The 18,087-nt window shown below is 40.9% G+C and overlaps 1 protein-coding gene across 1 annotated transcript in view; it reads left to right on the top strand.

Annotated features, from left to right (window-relative positions):
• IPO5 (importin 5) overlaps window positions 1-9,558 on the top strand; it is a 35,681-nt gene extending 26,123 nt beyond the window's left edge. The window contains exons 20-26 of the mRNA XM_072348272.1: window positions 912-1,023; window positions 1,538-1,593; window positions 3,456-3,578; window positions 3,918-4,137; window positions 5,214-5,442; window positions 6,328-6,469; window positions 8,811-9,558. Coding sequence (XP_072204373.1) covers window positions 912-1,023; window positions 1,538-1,593; window positions 3,456-3,578; window positions 3,918-4,137; window positions 5,214-5,442; window positions 6,328-6,469; window positions 8,811-8,897 — 969 coding nt within the window. The 3' untranslated portion in view covers window positions 8,898-9,558. The remainder of the gene's footprint in view (window positions 1-911; window positions 1,024-1,537; window positions 1,594-3,455; window positions 3,579-3,917; window positions 4,138-5,213; window positions 5,443-6,327; window positions 6,470-8,810) is intronic.
• The last annotated feature ends 8,529 nt before the right edge of the window (window positions 9,559-18,087 follow it).

Here is an 18,087-nt window from a genome sequence, read left to right as displayed (position 1 = left end):
ATGTTTGCATTTCTTTCAGCTGCTTAAATTAATACCGGAGTTGCTTATTCATCTCTGCTCAGATATTTCTAATTGTACTTACTTAGGTATTTTGGTTCTCTGGGGGGGCAGGAGGGGGTATAAATATTAAGCTAAAATAAACACCAGGCTTGTTTATTTTAACCACAGACCACTCAAACAGTGTGGGTGAAATGTACTGTGAAATTACACCTAACTTGATTAGAATCATAGAATCATAGAATTACTCAGGTTGGAAAAGACCTTGAAGATCATCAAGTGCAACTGTAGCCTAACCAGTAGCCTATCTCTTAAAAAACAACCATGAAACAACACCACAACAACAAACCTCTGCTAAATCATATCCCTGAGTACCACATCCAAACGGCTCTTAAACACATCCAGGGATGGCGATTCAACCACCTCCTTGGGGAGCCTATTCCGGTACCTAACTACCCTTTCTGTAAAGAAGTTCTTCTTAATATCCAACCTAAACTTGCCCTGGCGCAACTTGAGGCCATTTCCCCTTGTCCTGTCACTTGTCACTAGTGAGAAGAGACCTGCCCCACTCTCACTGTAAGAACCTTTCAGGTACTGGCAGACGGCAATAAGGTCTCCCCTCAGCCTCCTCTTCCTCAGACTAAACAGCCCCAGCTTCCTTAGCCTCTCCTCGTAGGGCTGATTCTCCAAGCCCTTAACGAGCCTCGTTGCCCTTCTCTGGACCTGCTCCAGTACCTCCATATCTTTCCTGTGCTGAGGATTAATGTGTGAATAGATCACAGCATGGAAGTTCTGTTAGTTATTTCTGCTAGTAATCACTTAAAGCGTGAATTAATACTTAATGCATGTTTTAGATTTCATTGAGACTTCTCAGGTACCTTAAATCTGAAAAACAGATCCTTTTCTTTCACTAGTGCATCGAAGTAATGGGTGATGGATGCCTCAACAACGAACACTTTGAAGAACTTGGAGGAATATTAAAAGGAAAACTAGAAGAGCACTTTAAAAACCAAGAATTAAGACAGGGTAGGTCAGCAGATATTGCTGTTAATGTGTGATAGCTCTTCAAACAGAATTTAATTGTTTCTGAACACAAAAATGCCTAGTTGGGTTTTCTTTCATTTCCATATTCAACCAACTGGACTTGGAGGCAACATGTTCTGATGAATGCCAGCTCTGGGAGGGTGGGGATGGCATAATTTACTGCAGTGCTGTAGTTTAATCAAAGCTTTATGTACAGATGACTTGATGGCTCTCGTGTCTGTAGTGTTGTCACTTCTGCGATCTTTCATCTTGGCAGTTTTAAAGCAATAATAATGCCTTATTTATATGTGCCTTTTTGTGGTTAAGGACGGTTTTCGTGCTGTTTTACATATTCTTGGTCTGAGCTGTCACTTTTGTTTTTCTGTGAAAGGTCTTTAAAGCTTAAAGACAAATTCTTCTTGCATCTTCAGATTGTGTTTCCTGTATTGTTTCCAAATCTGTTATATTGCTGCCTCGGCAATATAATGGTTTAAAATGTTGTTTTTCTTTCTTTTAGTGAAAAGACAAGATGAAGACTATGACGAACAAGTTGAGGAGTCATTACAAGATGAAGTAAGTTGGCTTGGGGGGCTTTTCCCAACATAAAACACTGAGATTGAAGTACACGACACAGAAATGGTTAAGTCAAAGCATCGTGCATCTTCTCAGAATTGTTTCTTCCTGGAAGAATGCACTGTTGCCATATTCCTTCAAGAAATGGGTCACAGTACTTGTATGGATTGCAAGACATCAGTGGTTTCCTTGCTCAGTGTATACGAAAGGAATAAGTTTGAGATCTAGCTTTTCACTTACGAAAATAGTATCACGAGTATCACAGCAGGACGACAGAATGAACAAATGGCATCACGTGTTTGCTCATGAGAGAATACCAGAGTGACTTTGCTATGATACTGAGCTGGCTTTAGTTTGAAGTAGAGGTGACTCTGGTGTTATAGGAAGAATAATAAAGAATAAGTCACTGCTGCTTATAACGAGAGAGGATACTCAATGAATTTAAGAAATAAGAAGTTTTTGCCACATGATGAGTAATTAAAGCTTGTCTGCTTGAATTTAAGCTGCTTGCAGACCAGAGTTTTCTTAACAAATCATACATGCATCTGTAAATACTTGATTAAATAACAGTGCATTTTCTGTGCCCCTTTCCTTTGGGAACATGAAGCTGACATTCAAAAGGGTAAACTTGGGCACCCGCATAATGGCATTATCTAGGGATCAAAACCAACTGAAAAAGAATAAACAAGTTTTGAGTCAAAAGCCCCTCCTGACTATTTTTATCTGCTCTTATTTGATGTAATTAAGCTTCTTTGTGGCTGTCACTGTGTAGTGATAACGAGAGAAAATGGTAGCAAACAGAACTACTTCAGAGGGGCTGTATCTGCCCTCTGCAACAGAGTTTCAAGGCATTCTTAAAAATACTTTCATTCATATTTGTTTGCTTTTAAAGTCTGAAGTCTGGCTTGTGTGCACTGTCTTGTGAAAGTAGGAGTAGGACTGGAATATCACTTTCTATGTGAACAGAATTAAGATATGATAATGAGCAACACCTGATCATACACCTTTAGTCCCAGAACTGTGTACATAGCCCTTACCTCAAGGCAGCAGGAATATTATGGGATACAGAATGGCAAGGACAGAAGTCAAGAAAGATGATCAAAGAGTAATGTCAGTCAAATATATTGGATACAGCCCTGGCTTGAGCAATAACTTTAAAGTATTGTGTTTAGCAGGCTTTGTGGCATGATAAATGGTCACTAGTTACTGGTCTCCATTAAGGGGGGAAAAAAATAGCTATATTGTTTTCCTGCCTGAAAGTATAAACTGATTAAGGGGACCATGCTGTGTACAACAGAGCAAAGTCAAGTGGTTTTTCCAATGCATGCGTGCCTAGCAGACAACTTGAAATCCTCACTTGGAAATATTTTGCGAATTGATAGCTGAGTCTATGTGATGGTTATTGGACTTCATTGGTTTGATACATTGACTGAGCAAGGAGAAAAATGGGATTAAAATAAGAAGATTAATGTTCCTCATTTTTGCCACATTCGAGCACAAAGGCTGCTATCTCTTTGCTTTTAAATCAAAGCTTGTTACAGTTTGTGTGAGCTTCAGAGGAGGAAAAGGGCCCTCTGTTTTCTGTAAGCGGAGTCCAGTGAAGCAGTAAATCTACACATTTGTCTTTCAACTTTCCACCCCTGAAACGAACCTATGAGTCTGAGGTGATTGGATGCTTAAACAGCAATGGATTTGGGCTTTACACCAAGAGTTCAAAATATGGGATGTAAAGAGGCTATTGTTGTACTAAACAAAATCATCTAACAGCTTTCTTCTATTAGTTCATAAACCATAGTGTTGCATGTGATTTCCTGTATTTTAAGGATCATTAGTCTCAGTGTGAGTTGTATCTTTCCTATCAGGATGACAGTGACGTTTATATTTTGACTAAAGTATCCGACATTTTGCACTCAATATTCAGCAGTTATAAGGAGAAGGTGTTGCCATGGTTTGAAAGGCTACTTCCACTAATTGTCAACTTAATTGTAAGTACCCTGTTCTCTTTTTATTGTGTTTTTCCCTTTTGTTTTTTCGCCCCTGAATGTTTAATGGACCTTCTATGCAGGCCTCTCGGAGAATTTGGTAGATAAAATGTAGCTGTGGTTGTTGTACACAATAGTCAAGTCCAGGTTTAGTTCTGGGTCTGATAGGAGGTTAAGCTGCAGCTATCACTATTGAAACTAATGATTTGTAGTATTAAATCTAATGTAAGAATTTAAGAGAAATACCAGGCTGCTGTTACTGTGACTTTGTTGAAATAATCGCTGACTGTACAAAATTACCTGTTTTTAAGGTGGCTTAAACATGATCTGGTTTTGTTGCAGTGTCCACAGAGGCCGTGGCCAGATAGGCAATGGGGACTTTGTATTTTTGATGACATCGTAGAGCATTGCAGCCCCTCCTCATTCAAATATGCCGAGTACTTCCTGAGGCCGATGCTGCAGTCAGTATGCGATAACAGCCCAGAGGTTAGGCAAGCAGCTGCCTATGGTGTTGGAGTTATGGCACAGTTCGGTGGGGACAACTATCGTCCCTTTTGCACAGGTATGTGTTCACCAGGTAAAACCTCTTGAGTCTGTTCATTTCTGAAGTCTGTGTAGACACAGGTGGTGAGATGGAGGTCAGCCTCTCCTCCAGGATAACCAGTGATAGGAGGAGAGGGAACGGCCTTGAGATGCACTAAGGGAGGTTCAGGTTGGGTATTAGAAAAACCTCCAGAAGAGTGGTCAGGCACTGGAACGGGCTTTCCAGGGAGGTGGTGGAGTCGCTGTATCTGGGGGTGTGCAAGAAACATGTAAGTGTGGTACAGAGGGACGTGGCTTAGTGGGCAGTATTGGTGGCAGGTGGATGGCAGGGCTACGTAGATGATCTTGGAGCTCTTTTCCAACCTTGGAGGTTCTATGGATTATAAGTGTGACATTAATGTTCATTAAAAGTATGCGTGCATGACTGATTTAATTAGTTATTAATGTAGCAGAAAGTTGGCATTTTTCCTCAAAGTTGGATTTTTTGCTATGCAAACTATGCCAGATGGTTTCACCATATGAAATTACTTTTATGAGCTTTTGCTAGCTCACCTTTTAGTAGGCCAGGGGAGTGTCTGTCCATATAAATGTGTATGCAGAAGTGCAGTAGGCAGGCAATGTTGATGTGCGCTGCAACCCGAATTAAAGTGGTGTTTTTCATCATCAGTGTTTATAGAAGCTGATAGATAAAGTTAGTTGTCTATTTTATTTTTCCCATAAACTATTGACTTCTTGTGTATTGTGGGTCATGTAACTTCAGTTAAAAGACAGCAGAAGATAACTATTTTTTTCCTCTTCTGCCCTTGTAAAGCAAACTCAGTCGTGGGTATTAGCTGTTTTCTTGTTTCTTCTGTCTGTATTTTACAGGTTACTAAGCAGGGAAGAACCTGAAAGCAGAGGAGTGCTGGGACAGCTGGAATAGTGGGGCAGTAGTGGGGTGGGATGGCTGGATTTTGTTGCATGGGTGAACAAACACCACAATGTAGTTTATAGACTTCTCTAATATAAGCAGTCAACCTATGTAAGATTTGTGAAGTTAGTAAAATGTAACTTGATTGTGCATTAAATTGTATTCTTCTGTTGTTTCTCTATTAGAGGCGCTTCCATTGCTGGTGAGAGTCATTCAGTCACCAGATGCCAAAACCAAAGAGAATGTCAATGCAACAGAGAACTGCATTTCAGCTGTAGGAAAGATAATGAAATTCAAGCCAGACTGTGTAAATGTTGAAGAAGTCCTGCCACACTGGTTATCATGGCTTCCACTTCACGAAGATAAAGAAGAAGCTGTCCATACTTTCAATTACTTGTGTGACTTAATTGAGAGGTAAGGTGATGTTATCGATGTTATGTGTAAAGCGAGCTTGTTTGCAGATTCTTTTCTTGCATTCGTTTTCTGAAGCTGAGAAGCTGTCAGGTTTAACCTACTTAGACTTTAAAGAAAGTAATTTGGGAAGTCATAGCAGAGTCTTCCAGAATGGTATTGTAAAGTGGAAGTTGCAGTTGTAGAGAGACACCATGGCGATACCAACCTGTATGTGTGTACACACACAGAAATGAAGAGTTCTAATATGAGCACAATTCTCTTGTCCACAGATGTGTGCAGAGTGCTCAGCCTTGCTGTGCACTTCTCTAGAGCTCTGTCTGTCCCGCATTCACAGTCTCTGTGTTACAGCAGTGGCAGGGTTGGAAGCAGGACGTGTTTTCCTTTTCAGTCCCTGGCTGCCAACACTCCTTTGCTCCAGAACTTGGCTGGGAAAGAGAGAGCAAAACTGTTTACTGGTGGTGTCAGCGAGAGTGCTGGCAGAAAGCTGAGGTCACTCACTGGTGCTCTATTGACACCAGTAATACAACCTCCTCTCCCTTAGAGCACTGAGAGAGAGAAAGAAGCCCTTTTAGGCAGGGTATTTCTGTCACTTTATTTATGGTTTCATCTGCATGGAACTCAGCAGTTCCATAAAGTACTGAACTTCTTTCTGATAAAGCGTAGGCGGATTAAAAGCCAGCTGGTTAAATATTAACAGGAGGAGGAACGTTCAGTCAGCAAGCAACAAAGCTATGCATACTTGCTAAGCTGAGTGAAACTTGGATGTAAACAAGCAGCTTAAGAATAAGATATTTCAAAATCACTAGGCTTAAACGTGAAGTGTTTACATCAACTTTTTTAGTCGAACATGGCTTTATTTTGTAATATGTATTTTCATCATAACAGCAACAATCCAGTTGTCCTTGGTCCCAACAACTCTAACCTTCCCAGAATATTCAGTATAATTGCGGATGGTGAAATTCATGAAGCTATTAAACATGAAGATCCATGTACCAAGCGATTGGCTAATGTTGTTCGCCAAGTGCAGGTAAACACTCTCTTTCTTATACATAAAGGGGAATGCTTAGGATTTGCTTTCGGAAGTATCAAAACCATTAAACTAGTCCTGAGAGCCTTGTCTCCTTAAACAATAGTGCTTCAACCAGTGATGATGGACGTTGTTGGACATTCCTAGAACCATTTCTGTTACAACTTGGTAATGATTGCACTTGAATATAGGAGTAAAGTCTGTCTTTATATCTAAGGTTCTCAGATGCTTGTTAATTAAGAGTCTTAAGATGCATAGCCCACCTGATGATAGCATCAGGTTTATTTGATAGTTACAGCATTTAATGATAGAAAGACGATATGGCTGGATGTGGCTCTGGGCAGCCTGGTCTGCTGGTTGGCGACCTTGCACGTAGCAGGGGGGTTGAAACTACATGATCACTGTGGTCCTTTTCAAGCCAGGCCATTTTATGATTCTATGATAGAAAGTAATGTGGCTGGCAAATATATGGCCTATAGAATGTGTATGAGATTTGGAGCAGCAGCTATTCAATCGTTGCCCCTTGTATCTGTCATCCTTTGGGAAAACTTGGGGTTCAAGAGTTGTAGGAATATTGGATTTGGGGAAGGATTTACTTGGATGACTGTGTCAGCCTGCAAGATCTAATATGTCTGGTGCAAAATGACTTCCATTATTGAAACTTCAAATGAAGGCATACAATGGGGAATTAAATCACCAAAAATTAGAAATGAAACTCATGCAAGAGTGGCCACTGTGGATTCTCATTTACTGATAAATGAATCCTTTGCTGTTAGTATTTAAAGTCTGGCTATGGAACTTATGGTTTGTCAATACATTTATTCAGTCTGTGTACCTATATAGGTTATTGTGTATTGTTTTGTCTTGCTTTTTCAAAGTCCAGTCTTGGCCAAGACTGGTAGGTATATATAGGATGGAAACTAGTTTTGTCTCAGTTAAATAATTTAGCTTCAGACTGCGGGGGAAAATCTTAAAGCTTGTGATGTGGGTTTATTTGTTTGGGGGATTTCTTTCATTTTGCAGTTAGTGGCTTTTTTGTTTGTTATTAATTGTAGCTCACTGTTGCCAACCTTGCATCTCTCCACACGTAGTAACAACTTCAGTAGAGCATTGCAAGTGTTTTATCCCATAGAAGGAGCTTGGAAGGCAGCGTAAGTGCTAGCAGTTTCCTGGAATCTGGGAAGCGGCATCAGGCAGAAGGGCTTTCTTTTGCAGTTCTAAGTGAGCTGTTCCACTGCCAGCATCTGACAGGAGTAGCATTATGGTCAGAGCAAGAATCTCATATAAACGTCTTTCCCTCGTGCTTAGTTGTTCTCATGCCAGGAATATTTCAGTGTAGTATCAGTTTAAATGTCATAAATGCTGGCAGAGCACACGTAGTTCTACAACATTCCACAATACATCGAGAGTATAAAATGTCCAATCTTGTTTAAAACAAACTTAAAAAAAAAGAAAAGCAACACTTGGGGTCTTTGTTTCCAAAGTCTGTGAATCCATTTCTATATGCTTTACAAAGAACTGTGAGAAAGGGGCATTTATTATAAAGCTGAAAAATGAAAGCTTGGAATAAAACAGTATTTTAAATGTACTTGAAGCACATTGCTGCTACAAAAGCTAATCCGATGTCAAAGCTGGTCACGTAAGGCAAGGTGCAGGTTGCTTCCATCTTTTTTTAGCTAAATAAATGCTTCTTCCAAGACTTCTTTTTGTTTTCAGGGTCTTCTACTGGTAACTTTAAAATGGTAGCGCATACGAGGTATAGTGGGGCAAAGGAGGAGGTGGGTTTACATTTACCAATAAACAGCCAAATGACTTCTCTGTAGAAGGAAGCTTACTGTTCTTCTATCTAAACAGTAATCCTGTGCATCTGCGGCAGAGTTTCAGCCTCACTCACTCACTGTAGTCATCGTGTTATAACCTCAGTGCTCAGCTCCTCTGAAGATGATGTGCCAGTGCCCAAAAGATAACCTTTTTATTTCAGCACGATTTGGTTTTGCCTGGATGTTGGATCTTTTAACTTCAGTGCAAACGAGAGCGAATGGTTGGGCACTGCTAACTAAAGAATGAAGAGTTGGTTTTTGATTTGACCCACTTAGCTATGGGGAGCTCCCAGGAATTTCAAAGCAAATTACTGTGGTGCTGTTTAACCGCAGCTTGCCTTTGAGTATTTCAGGGCATCTCTCTGAATGCAGAGTCGTGCATAACTGAAGATTTCAGTCTGTCCTTTAGCCTCTGTTACAGAAATTAGCCTGGTGAATGCTGAGCTTTCTAAACATAAAGTTGCAGTATATGCCTTAGAAGCTTGTGAGCCTATATAAACCTGACTTCTGTTTTTTTCTAGACATCCGGAGGACTGTGGACAGAATGCATATCACAGCTCAATGCAGATCAACAGGCAGCCATACAGGAGCTCCTGAACTCTGCTTGAAGGGCCTTAAGCATCATCTGCAAGAAAACTAACTCCAAATAAACGTTTACCCTATTGTTTAGGTTTCTTTTGTTTCTTTATTTTTGAGTAAAACAGAACTGTAGTGCGTGTAGGCCATTCTTCTGCAACCTACAGGCAGTGGCAACAGGAAGAAGCATTCTTTCCGAATGGTGTTTAAATCGGTATCTGTCCCACAACACTGAAGAAGTTTCCTGTAAACCCTACAATAGCACTGAAGAGTATTTTTCTAACGGTATTAGCCATCCATACGATGGCGAAAGGGAAACAAGTTGAATTTTCTCATTAGACGTAATGAATTAAGAAACAGCTTTAAGACCTTGTATGCAGCAGTAGATGTATGTTATGACAGATAAACATTTCTCTACATCTAGTGTTAATTGTATTAATCGGAGTGTGAGTCTTTGTAGGGTAGAAAGTGTCCTTCTGCCCGACAAGTTAGTAGATCAAAAGATGAAAAACCGAAGACAAAAACATCCAGCATGAAGACCTCATTGATCGCACTTTCAGATTCCCAAAAACAACTTGTACAGTGACTCAATGAGGAAAGCTGTTCAGCTTCCAGCCCTTGAATGTGAAGTCTTTTTGGCATGTCTGACAGTATCTCATTCACTCCTCAATAAATGACATTGAAACACAAGAAGCTTGTGTAGAAGTCCAGTGATGTGTGGTTCTTTTAATTCCCCCTTGTGAAAAGATGCAAGTAACAAGCTAGACGAGTCATGATTTTATATTTGAAACTTTGTATATTGTTGCCTATTACAGATTTTATGCATTTTTTTGCTTGACTTTTTAAACAAATTTTTCACCCGAGTGTGTAGAATGGAAACTTAACTGCGTTCCTCTTAAGACAGTAAATTTACCTATCTTAAAAATGTTTTGTGTTCAAGTGTAATTGCATTTCGTAACTTATAAAACTTAGCGTCATTCCAGCTGCAAATGTGTGACGTGGTCTGGCAGTCGGTGCTCACAGGTAGTATGTTTTGGGGTTTTGTTATATAATTGGTTCCCTGACATGAAAGAATCAAGAACTGTTTCAGGTCTCTGTTAGTACAGCAAGAGCAGCACATCATTTCCTAGCTAACCTAAGGCTAAAATAAACATAAGAGTACTGGAGTTCTAACAAAGGTCAGCATGAAGTTTGTGCTTTTATTACTTTCAAGATGCTAGAATATATATATTTATGTGGGTTTTTCCAAGTCAAATGCAATCTCAATAGACCCTTAGAGCATGCATGTCTTTTGAAAGGTTTTCTTCTTTTATAAACAAGAAAAGGTGGAAATTGACATGTAATGAATTTACCATAGAGTAAGCTTAGCTTTGCCTCTGAAAATTGTTTGAATAAAATAGTACAGAATAAGGTATATCAAAGACTGTCCAGGACTGTTATCTCCTAATACTTGTGACATTAAATGCCTTAATCATATGGACTGACACTGCAGTTCATTCAGAAGTAGCTGAACTAACAATATAATAATCTCATATTCCTATTTTGTTAATTGTTTTTCATCTTGCATTTGCCAAGTTGAAGCATTCCTGCGTTGTGACATGAATTCTGAAGGATTAGGTAGCAGTACTGTAAGTCAACTGTCCGACTGTAAGTCAGGGCAGTTACCTCCATCACCAATCAGTTAGTCAAGTCTTTGATCTTTCCTGTTTGTTAAGTTTCAGTTGCCTCGATGTGAATTTCCCCTCGGTCTAAAACACTGTGGGGAACAACTTAAGCTTTTTTTTTCATCTGTTCCCTCAAAATTTCCCTTCTTTGTAATATCTGTATTTAGAAAAAGGCAATTGAACTGCTGTTACGATGCCCAAAACAACATTGACTTTGGCTTTCCGAGAGTTTCTGAGTTTGAGTTTCTGGCTCAGTGGACCAATTTTCACCTTACTTTCAGCCCAAATAACTTGGACCAAGTAGAACTGGAACTGCAGATTGCTCTGTGTGCCAGAGGAGCACCGAACAACATCGTGCGGTTGCTTTGGCCTTGTTAATAATCCCTTTATCAAAGAAAAGAGAGCTGATTGAGCGCACAGTTCCTTGAAGTACACAGAGGTTCCCAATGAACTTGTTAGAGATAAGCCAAATCTGTAGCATTTCCTTAACACGTGTGAGCTTTAAAAGCTGAATACTTTTCACCATTTTAAAAGACTCTCATTTAGCTTCTCCTAGTTTATTACTTGATGTTTATATGATCTTCCTTGAGCAATGAGGTGTGGTTGCCCAGAGTGTGTGGTGCTAACAGTAGCTTTATCTGCAATAACCACAAAATGAAAAGCTGCTGTTAGGAAGGAATCTAGCAGTGGTTACTGATAGGGGAAGGGATGTAGTTTTATTTCAGCCACTTTCAGGTTACACTTCACTGAAATACTCTGCCATGGAATTTGGTAGAAGTACTTGATGTAAGCACAATGAGCACTGCAAATGGCAGCAGTGATCTACGTTGCCAGAGCAAAGAGGTGCCCCGGAGCCCCCCAGACACCCCAACAGAAGTGTTCCTTGTTTTTAGAAGCAGTTCACTTCCCAAAGCTTGGGTGAGTTCCCATTGAAACTCTCACCCATGTAAGAAAATGAGTTGGTAGATGTATGCTCTTGACGCAGCATTTGTGTACAGTTGGGACTCATCGTCATCACTTTCTCTCTGCAGAGACTTCAGTGTAATGCCGAGTACAAGGGCTGGTGTTCCACAAGCGCAGAGCAGCTATGCCAAATGTTTGCTGTTTTCTACAAGTCTGAATCTTTCAGTCTCATGTATGGAGTAAGGCGTGAGAGTACAATGTGTTGCACAGCTGGAATTTTTGATGAAATAAAGCATTAAGGAAGGTGAATTTTCTAACGGCTCTGTGTATGCATCTATGTCCTGGTTATGCATCCACCTGGGTTCTTGATCTGGAGCTTTATTTCTGCCCTAGTGGTATCCATTGGCGTGTGCGTGTGCATCAAGTCTTCTGCATCCAGTAAGAGCGGTGTGAAAAGTCGTGAAGTCAAGTGTCTGCCAGCCTGTATTTTATTTTTTCCCAACTTTGATGTATTTTACTATGGGGAGCAATCAGCCTTTGCTGCTTAATCATTCGGTTCTCTCCTAGTAGTACTTGCATGGATCGTGAAGAGCTCTTAAATTCTAAGAAACGCATTTGTTGACTTCAGGGAACAGGATCTATGCTTCTGTCTGGTAGAGGTGATTATCATCACAGTGGTGCTTGCAATGCTTTGAAGGACACCTCACAGGACAGTTCAGCGTCTATTGAGATGTCAGGAACCTGGGATAAGTACCAGATAATGGTCATGGGATTGATCTCACCTGATATAAGGTATCTGTGACAACATTGGCATGTAAATAATTTTCTGCAGCTCAGTCAACTCAATAAGGGAACAGAGATGTATCTAGATCATCTAATCTACATCTTAATTACATCTTAGTTGTAAGGAAATGTTAGGTTGCTCTCTTGAGCTGGTAGACCAGGTGTGGTTAGTGCCTCCAGTCATCCTTCAGATGGTGCTTGTAATTAGCAGTGCAATGGCACTGGGTAACATCCACAATTGTACCACAGTACAACCGCTTGGAAATAGATTTCCTGGAACCTATTTTTTCCCTACTCCTGGGTTCAAGAAGTACAAAATATTCTCTCCCCATCAGTCTCAGCCATCCCCTTGCTGTCTCACTGAGTCAGCTCTCATGAAGATTTCTCAACCCATTGAGGCGTTTCACATTGACAGGTAAATTATCTGCTAATTAATTCCCATTCACTTGTAAGCTTTAGACAGCACTCATTTCTGGAGGGTGTAAGTTACCTCCATTGACATCTCCTTCTGTCATCAAGTCAGATTTCTGTCTTCTGCTTCATCGCATTTAGCCTCTGATAACAGATTCAAACCACGTGCGTGCCTCTGCCTCTACTGAATTCATTCTTTCCTCTCACGAGAGGGAAATGCAGGCTACCCCAGGAGCCACGAAGTTGCTCTGTTTGTTCTTATCTCAGGAAGAGGTTTCCATGGATTTGTTTCTGATGCAGAAGAGATGCAAGGACTGAGGAACCACTTGGGATATGAGAAGGCTGTGTGTTTCATCCCTGGTACTGGTACTACTCTTGTTTTAAGGAGATCTTACCTTTGTATCTTTCACTGGCTTAACATTAGCTAGTGAAAATTCAACAGTAGTTAATGCCTGAAGGGCTGTTGGTTGTTTGGCCTACGGGGTTGGGTTTTTAATTGGTTGTCTGGGCTGGGTTTTGAGTTTTTCTTGTAGGATGTGGTGCTGTGTGTAGCTTTAACTAAAACCCACAGTTTGGATTCTGACCTGAGAAAAATGTGATCATAACACAGCATCTTTAACTGGGGAAGCTGACCTTGCTGGAATTACCTTAGTTGTTCAATATCACAATTTAAAAATGCCTACTGAGAATAAAGCAGCAAGAGATGCTTTTACTGTGGAGATGTGTAGTCATCATTATTTTGGGTAAAAAAATATCACCAAAAAGTTGTCTGTTAAGTATTCCTGAACGGGGGGAAAAAAAAAGCATAGGAAAAGATGCCACACAAAATAAGGCCATATCAACACTTAGCTTGAAGTGTGTTCTGTGCTCCAGCTAGAGTTTCTTCTGGCCAGCAGATGGAGACGGTGCAGCTGAGTATCAGAGAGTTGTGCTCTGTGCTAGTGGAGTTTACTGCTCCTTAATCCCTGGTTGGAGGTGTCTCTTACTAGGGCTGTTCTTATAAAGAGCAAAAGCTTGCAGACACTGCTGGGGGTAGCGGAGTACAATAAGAAGGTACATTTCAAGTGGAGATGTAGAAAGGGATTGCTAATGGTTATGGCTCTGGAAAAAAGCAAACAAGCAAACAAACAAAAAGCCCAGAAACAACCAGAACCCAAATCAGCACCGAAATGGCATAGGCCGAACCAGCAGGACCTGCTCTCCCTTCATCATTTGTGAATGTAAAACAGAGCTCCGAGTGGTTGCCCACTGTAACTTCTTTTTTTCTTTGTTAAACATTTAATAATGTTTTATAGGTCCTGACGTAGGAGCAGCAGATGGCTGGAAAGTGAGAGCAAGACAAAAGCCATCTCGTCTGTGGTGTCTGGCCTGCTAGGCCCAAACCCTTGCTCTTTCAATAGAAAAGATGCTCTGTTTCCAGCTGTGTTTTGTAGGTCTTTTATCCTTGGGTACCCAAATGATGTATGAGGATGTTTTCAAGTGTTGCAATTAATACGTGAAAGTAATTTCTGATGGGTGTGTCTAGAAATTAAACTGAAGAACCTGGGAAGCTCTGTCAGCATCGGCTTGTTAGTGCTCATTAAACAAGGCATCCCAAGGAATCCTTCCTCAGCAAATCCATAAATCATGGGCTGTCAGGAGCAGGGTAAGCACGCCAGGGGGAGGCTTGCTCTACACTTATCCCATGCCCCATGTTTTCTCCCTCAGGCTCCCACAGCCATTTGCACTCATCCCTCATTACTGCATTCCTGCCCTCACCTTTCCCCCCTACAGTTTTGTTCACACAGAATCTCTGTATACCTCCAAAGCTCTTCTCTGTGTTTCCAGAACTTTTTGATATAGAAACATATCTTCAAACAGGTCATATAGGATCAGCTAGGGTAGGAATCACTTTTTATATAAAGCATATTTCAGTGCTGATGTTCATGTAGACACTCGCTGTGGGGCCTGGAAAGGAAAAAGTGCTTTCTCATCTCGGCGGTGCTGAGCATTGCATGGCTACTAAACAAAAGACAAAGGAGAAATACTTAGTCGAATAAAAGCATAATGAAATGTTCTGACCTTTCCCCTCCCACCCTGCACTGTTTTCAGGTAGCTCATATGCAGGGTTTTTTCAGGTATTCAAGAGTGGCAAACATGAAATGCTGAATTTTAGTAAGTAACCTGTGCAGGGATCAAAGTGCAGCAGAAAGCAAGGCATGCAGCGAGGCTCTCTGCCTTCCCCTGGTAGAAGATTAAACAGCTTTAATGTTAGTGCAGTTTTATGGGAACTGCAGCTCCTCTGTAACTGGCCTGCCTCTTCAGGAGAAGACATTACAGCAGGAAGCAGGGATTAGGGTTTCCTTTCCAGTGCCAGAGGGAGATATGGCACAGTGCAGATGTGCAGTGCCAGAGCTGTCAGCAACCACGGGGAGTCTGCGGAGGGAACGAGCTAACCAGACAGCGGTGAAGCAATTAGAAATATCAAAGGAAAGAATGTGCTTTGGAATGTAAAAGCATGAGATGATAGGCATCTTTAGTATAAAGAACCGGTTAAATTTAGTGCAGGCTATTATTAAAACTCCTGGCACATTAAGACATTTCCTGGGAACTATTCTGGTTAAGCCTGCCCTATTTCAGCAGTAAGTTTAATCCAGTTATGTATTAAACTCATTTTGAAATCTAGTACCTAAAAGAATAAGATTATTTTTTCTTATTTTTTTCAATTATCTTCTTAATTCTACTGACAATAACAAACGATCACCACAGGAAATTAAGAGGGTTTTTATTTTTTTGAGATCAAATTTGTCCTAAAGATCACCAATAAAGAAAACTGATAAGCTTCTGTGCTTCATTCTCCCAGCAAATAACAAATCTCATATTTAAAATAATTACAAAGTGGAAAGCTTTACAATGAACTGAAAGGACATGGAGCACTGTAATGGCGGCGGGAACAAAGACATGGGATGTACAGACCACTCACTGAGGAAACTGCAATAATACAGGAGACATAAGGGATCTTAAGAGATGGCACACAGAGCATCCCCATCCGTGTGCCAGCATCACAACCTCAGGAACAGGACAGCAGTCATCACACATGTTTCCAGCTCTTGGGAAGAGCCCATGCTGCCATGTGCACTGAACAGATGAAGTGCAGTCTTTGCAGTGACTGACCAGTGGGGACATTTGTACAGGGAAGAACATGGAAAACAATTCTGCGTATCACTGTCTGCAAAGTGATGGGAGCTCACGGGGAAAAAAAAAGGAGAGGCTTAACCCACTCGACCAGTAAGGAAACTTTTCCTTCCTGAATCAAAAGTACACTGCAGCAGAAAATAGACAGCCATTGAAGTTCCTCCTTGTTGGTGGAACTGATGCTTCATATCTTTCAGTAATCAAGTAATACTTGATTTTATTAAAGGTAAATTATGCAGATCTTGCTAAGCTGTCTGGAGTAAAATATTGTCTCAATAAATTATTGAGTCCCTTTCATTTTCTGCACAGAAAGTTTCAAGGATTCCTTTTGAAGAAGGGATTTCGTTAATGAAATTAAACCCAAATAGAATCTAATGGTCTTGTTTCCCTTCACTCTGGTGTGTGTCTCAGATGAGAAGCAAATAAATTACCGCCCTCAGCAGACGCGGTGTCTGCTCTGACATTTGGAGGAATTGGCTAATTCCAGAGCCTGCCTTCTGAGGCAGCACAATCAGACAGCGAGCGGATGTTTGCCCTGACAGGTTTTGCAGTTTCTCCCTCCAGCCAAATGCTGGTGTTCTAAAAGTGAAAGCAGAAGGATAGGACGATGGATAAGATGGTAATGAAGTCACCTGTTGTAAGCAGCTGATGTAAAAATGAAATGCCTGTTGTTCAATATGAATTTAGGAAAGAGCCGTGAGGAATCCTGGACGTGATGGTGCATGAGATAAGGTTCCCACACTATCCCGGGAGGATTTATTCAGATGTACCACAGTGTTCCAGATGTATTCGCCTGCAGAAAGTCACGGTAAAAATATTGGCAGAGGGATGGAGGGGAAAGTGGAGAGCAAGAGGGTTATTACAGCCACGGGAACCTTTAAGTCTTGATGATGTTATGAGCCACATTTATTGTTCTGTGTTCTTCCAGTTTTTATATATATGAGAGTACTCTTCAGCTGTAATTACTCATGGTATAAATTCTGAGGGGCTGTAGAAAAAGCATTGTTTTCCCTGTTATAGAACTATGTTTGCCGATATCAGCCCAGATACTGAGATGGTTCTTCTTTGTTGCAGTGTTAAAAGGTCTCAGTATCATTTAATGAATTTAGTTGTATGAGTCTTTCTGGAAACCATCACCTTCCCACACACAAACCTTTTTATAAAGTTTGCTCTGTCCAAAATGACAAAAGCGCTGGAAGGAAATGAGCCATGATACAGGGAGTTCTACCTCAGACTCTGAATTATTAAGAGACATTCTGTTTTATTCTGTTTTCAAGCGGATTTGGTTTTCTTCTCAAAAAAAGAACTGAAAGATGGGTGAGGTTGATTGGTTTCTAAAAGCCACATCCAGAAGCAGGATCGCTCCTGCCGAACACAGCACCTTGCGGTGTGGGCTCAAAGCCCTGCATGAAGAGGCCAGCTCTTCTTTAGTAGCATTTTTATTTAACACACGAAATCATTTCCTATCTGCAAATGTTTTCTTTTTCCATTATCTCTCTCCTCACCATGACAGAAGAGGTATGTTGCTTCTGATGGGAATCGCTGCAGGGGAGAGATACATATTTTGCTCTGACATACAGTGTTTTCTTTCCCTTCTTTTGGGAGAAAGGGTGAAAATGGATTTTAGGAGGGGAATCCTGAATACAAACAGCAAAAGGATCTTCAATTACTTTTTTCAATTTGCATTTTCTCGGCTCCTGTTTTCTTAAATATTCTGATACATGTCACTTGAAAAATATAATTTTGCAGGCAAATATAATAGTTTATTTTCTTAATAATGTTTTTATTTACATTGCAATACTCTAACATCTTTGTCATCCTGGCTTGTATCAGAAATGATTTGGTGAGCAGGACTAGGGAAGTCATCCTTCCCCTGTACTTGGCATTGGTGAGGCCTCACCTCTAATACCGTGTTCAGTTTTGGGCACCTCAGTACAGAAAGGACATGGAGGTGCTGGAGCAGGTCCAGAGAAGGGCAACGAGGCTTGTGAAGGGCTTGGAGTATGTGTCCTATGGTAAAAGACTGAGGGAACTGGGGCTGTTTAGTCTGGGGAAAAGGAGGCTGAGGGGAGACTTTATTGCTCTCTTCCAGTATCTGGAAGGTGCTTGCAGAGAGAGCGGGGCAAGTCTCTTCTCACTGGTGACAGGAAGAGGGGAAATGGCCTCAAGTTGCACCAGGGTAAGTTTAGGTTGGATATCAGGAAACGCTTCATTACAGAAAGCGTAGTTAGGTTCTGGAATAGGCTCCCCGGGGAGAAGGTTGAGTCACCATACCTGGTTGTGTTTA

This window comes from Excalfactoria chinensis, chromosome 1 (assembly GCF_039878825.1).
Source record: "Excalfactoria chinensis isolate bCotChi1 chromosome 1, bCotChi1.hap2, whole genome shotgun sequence".
Lineage (NCBI taxonomy): Eukaryota > Metazoa > Chordata > Aves > Galliformes > Phasianidae > Excalfactoria > Excalfactoria chinensis.
Note: the sequence above shows the minus strand (reverse complement) of the source record. Positions and strands in the feature narration are given on the sequence as shown.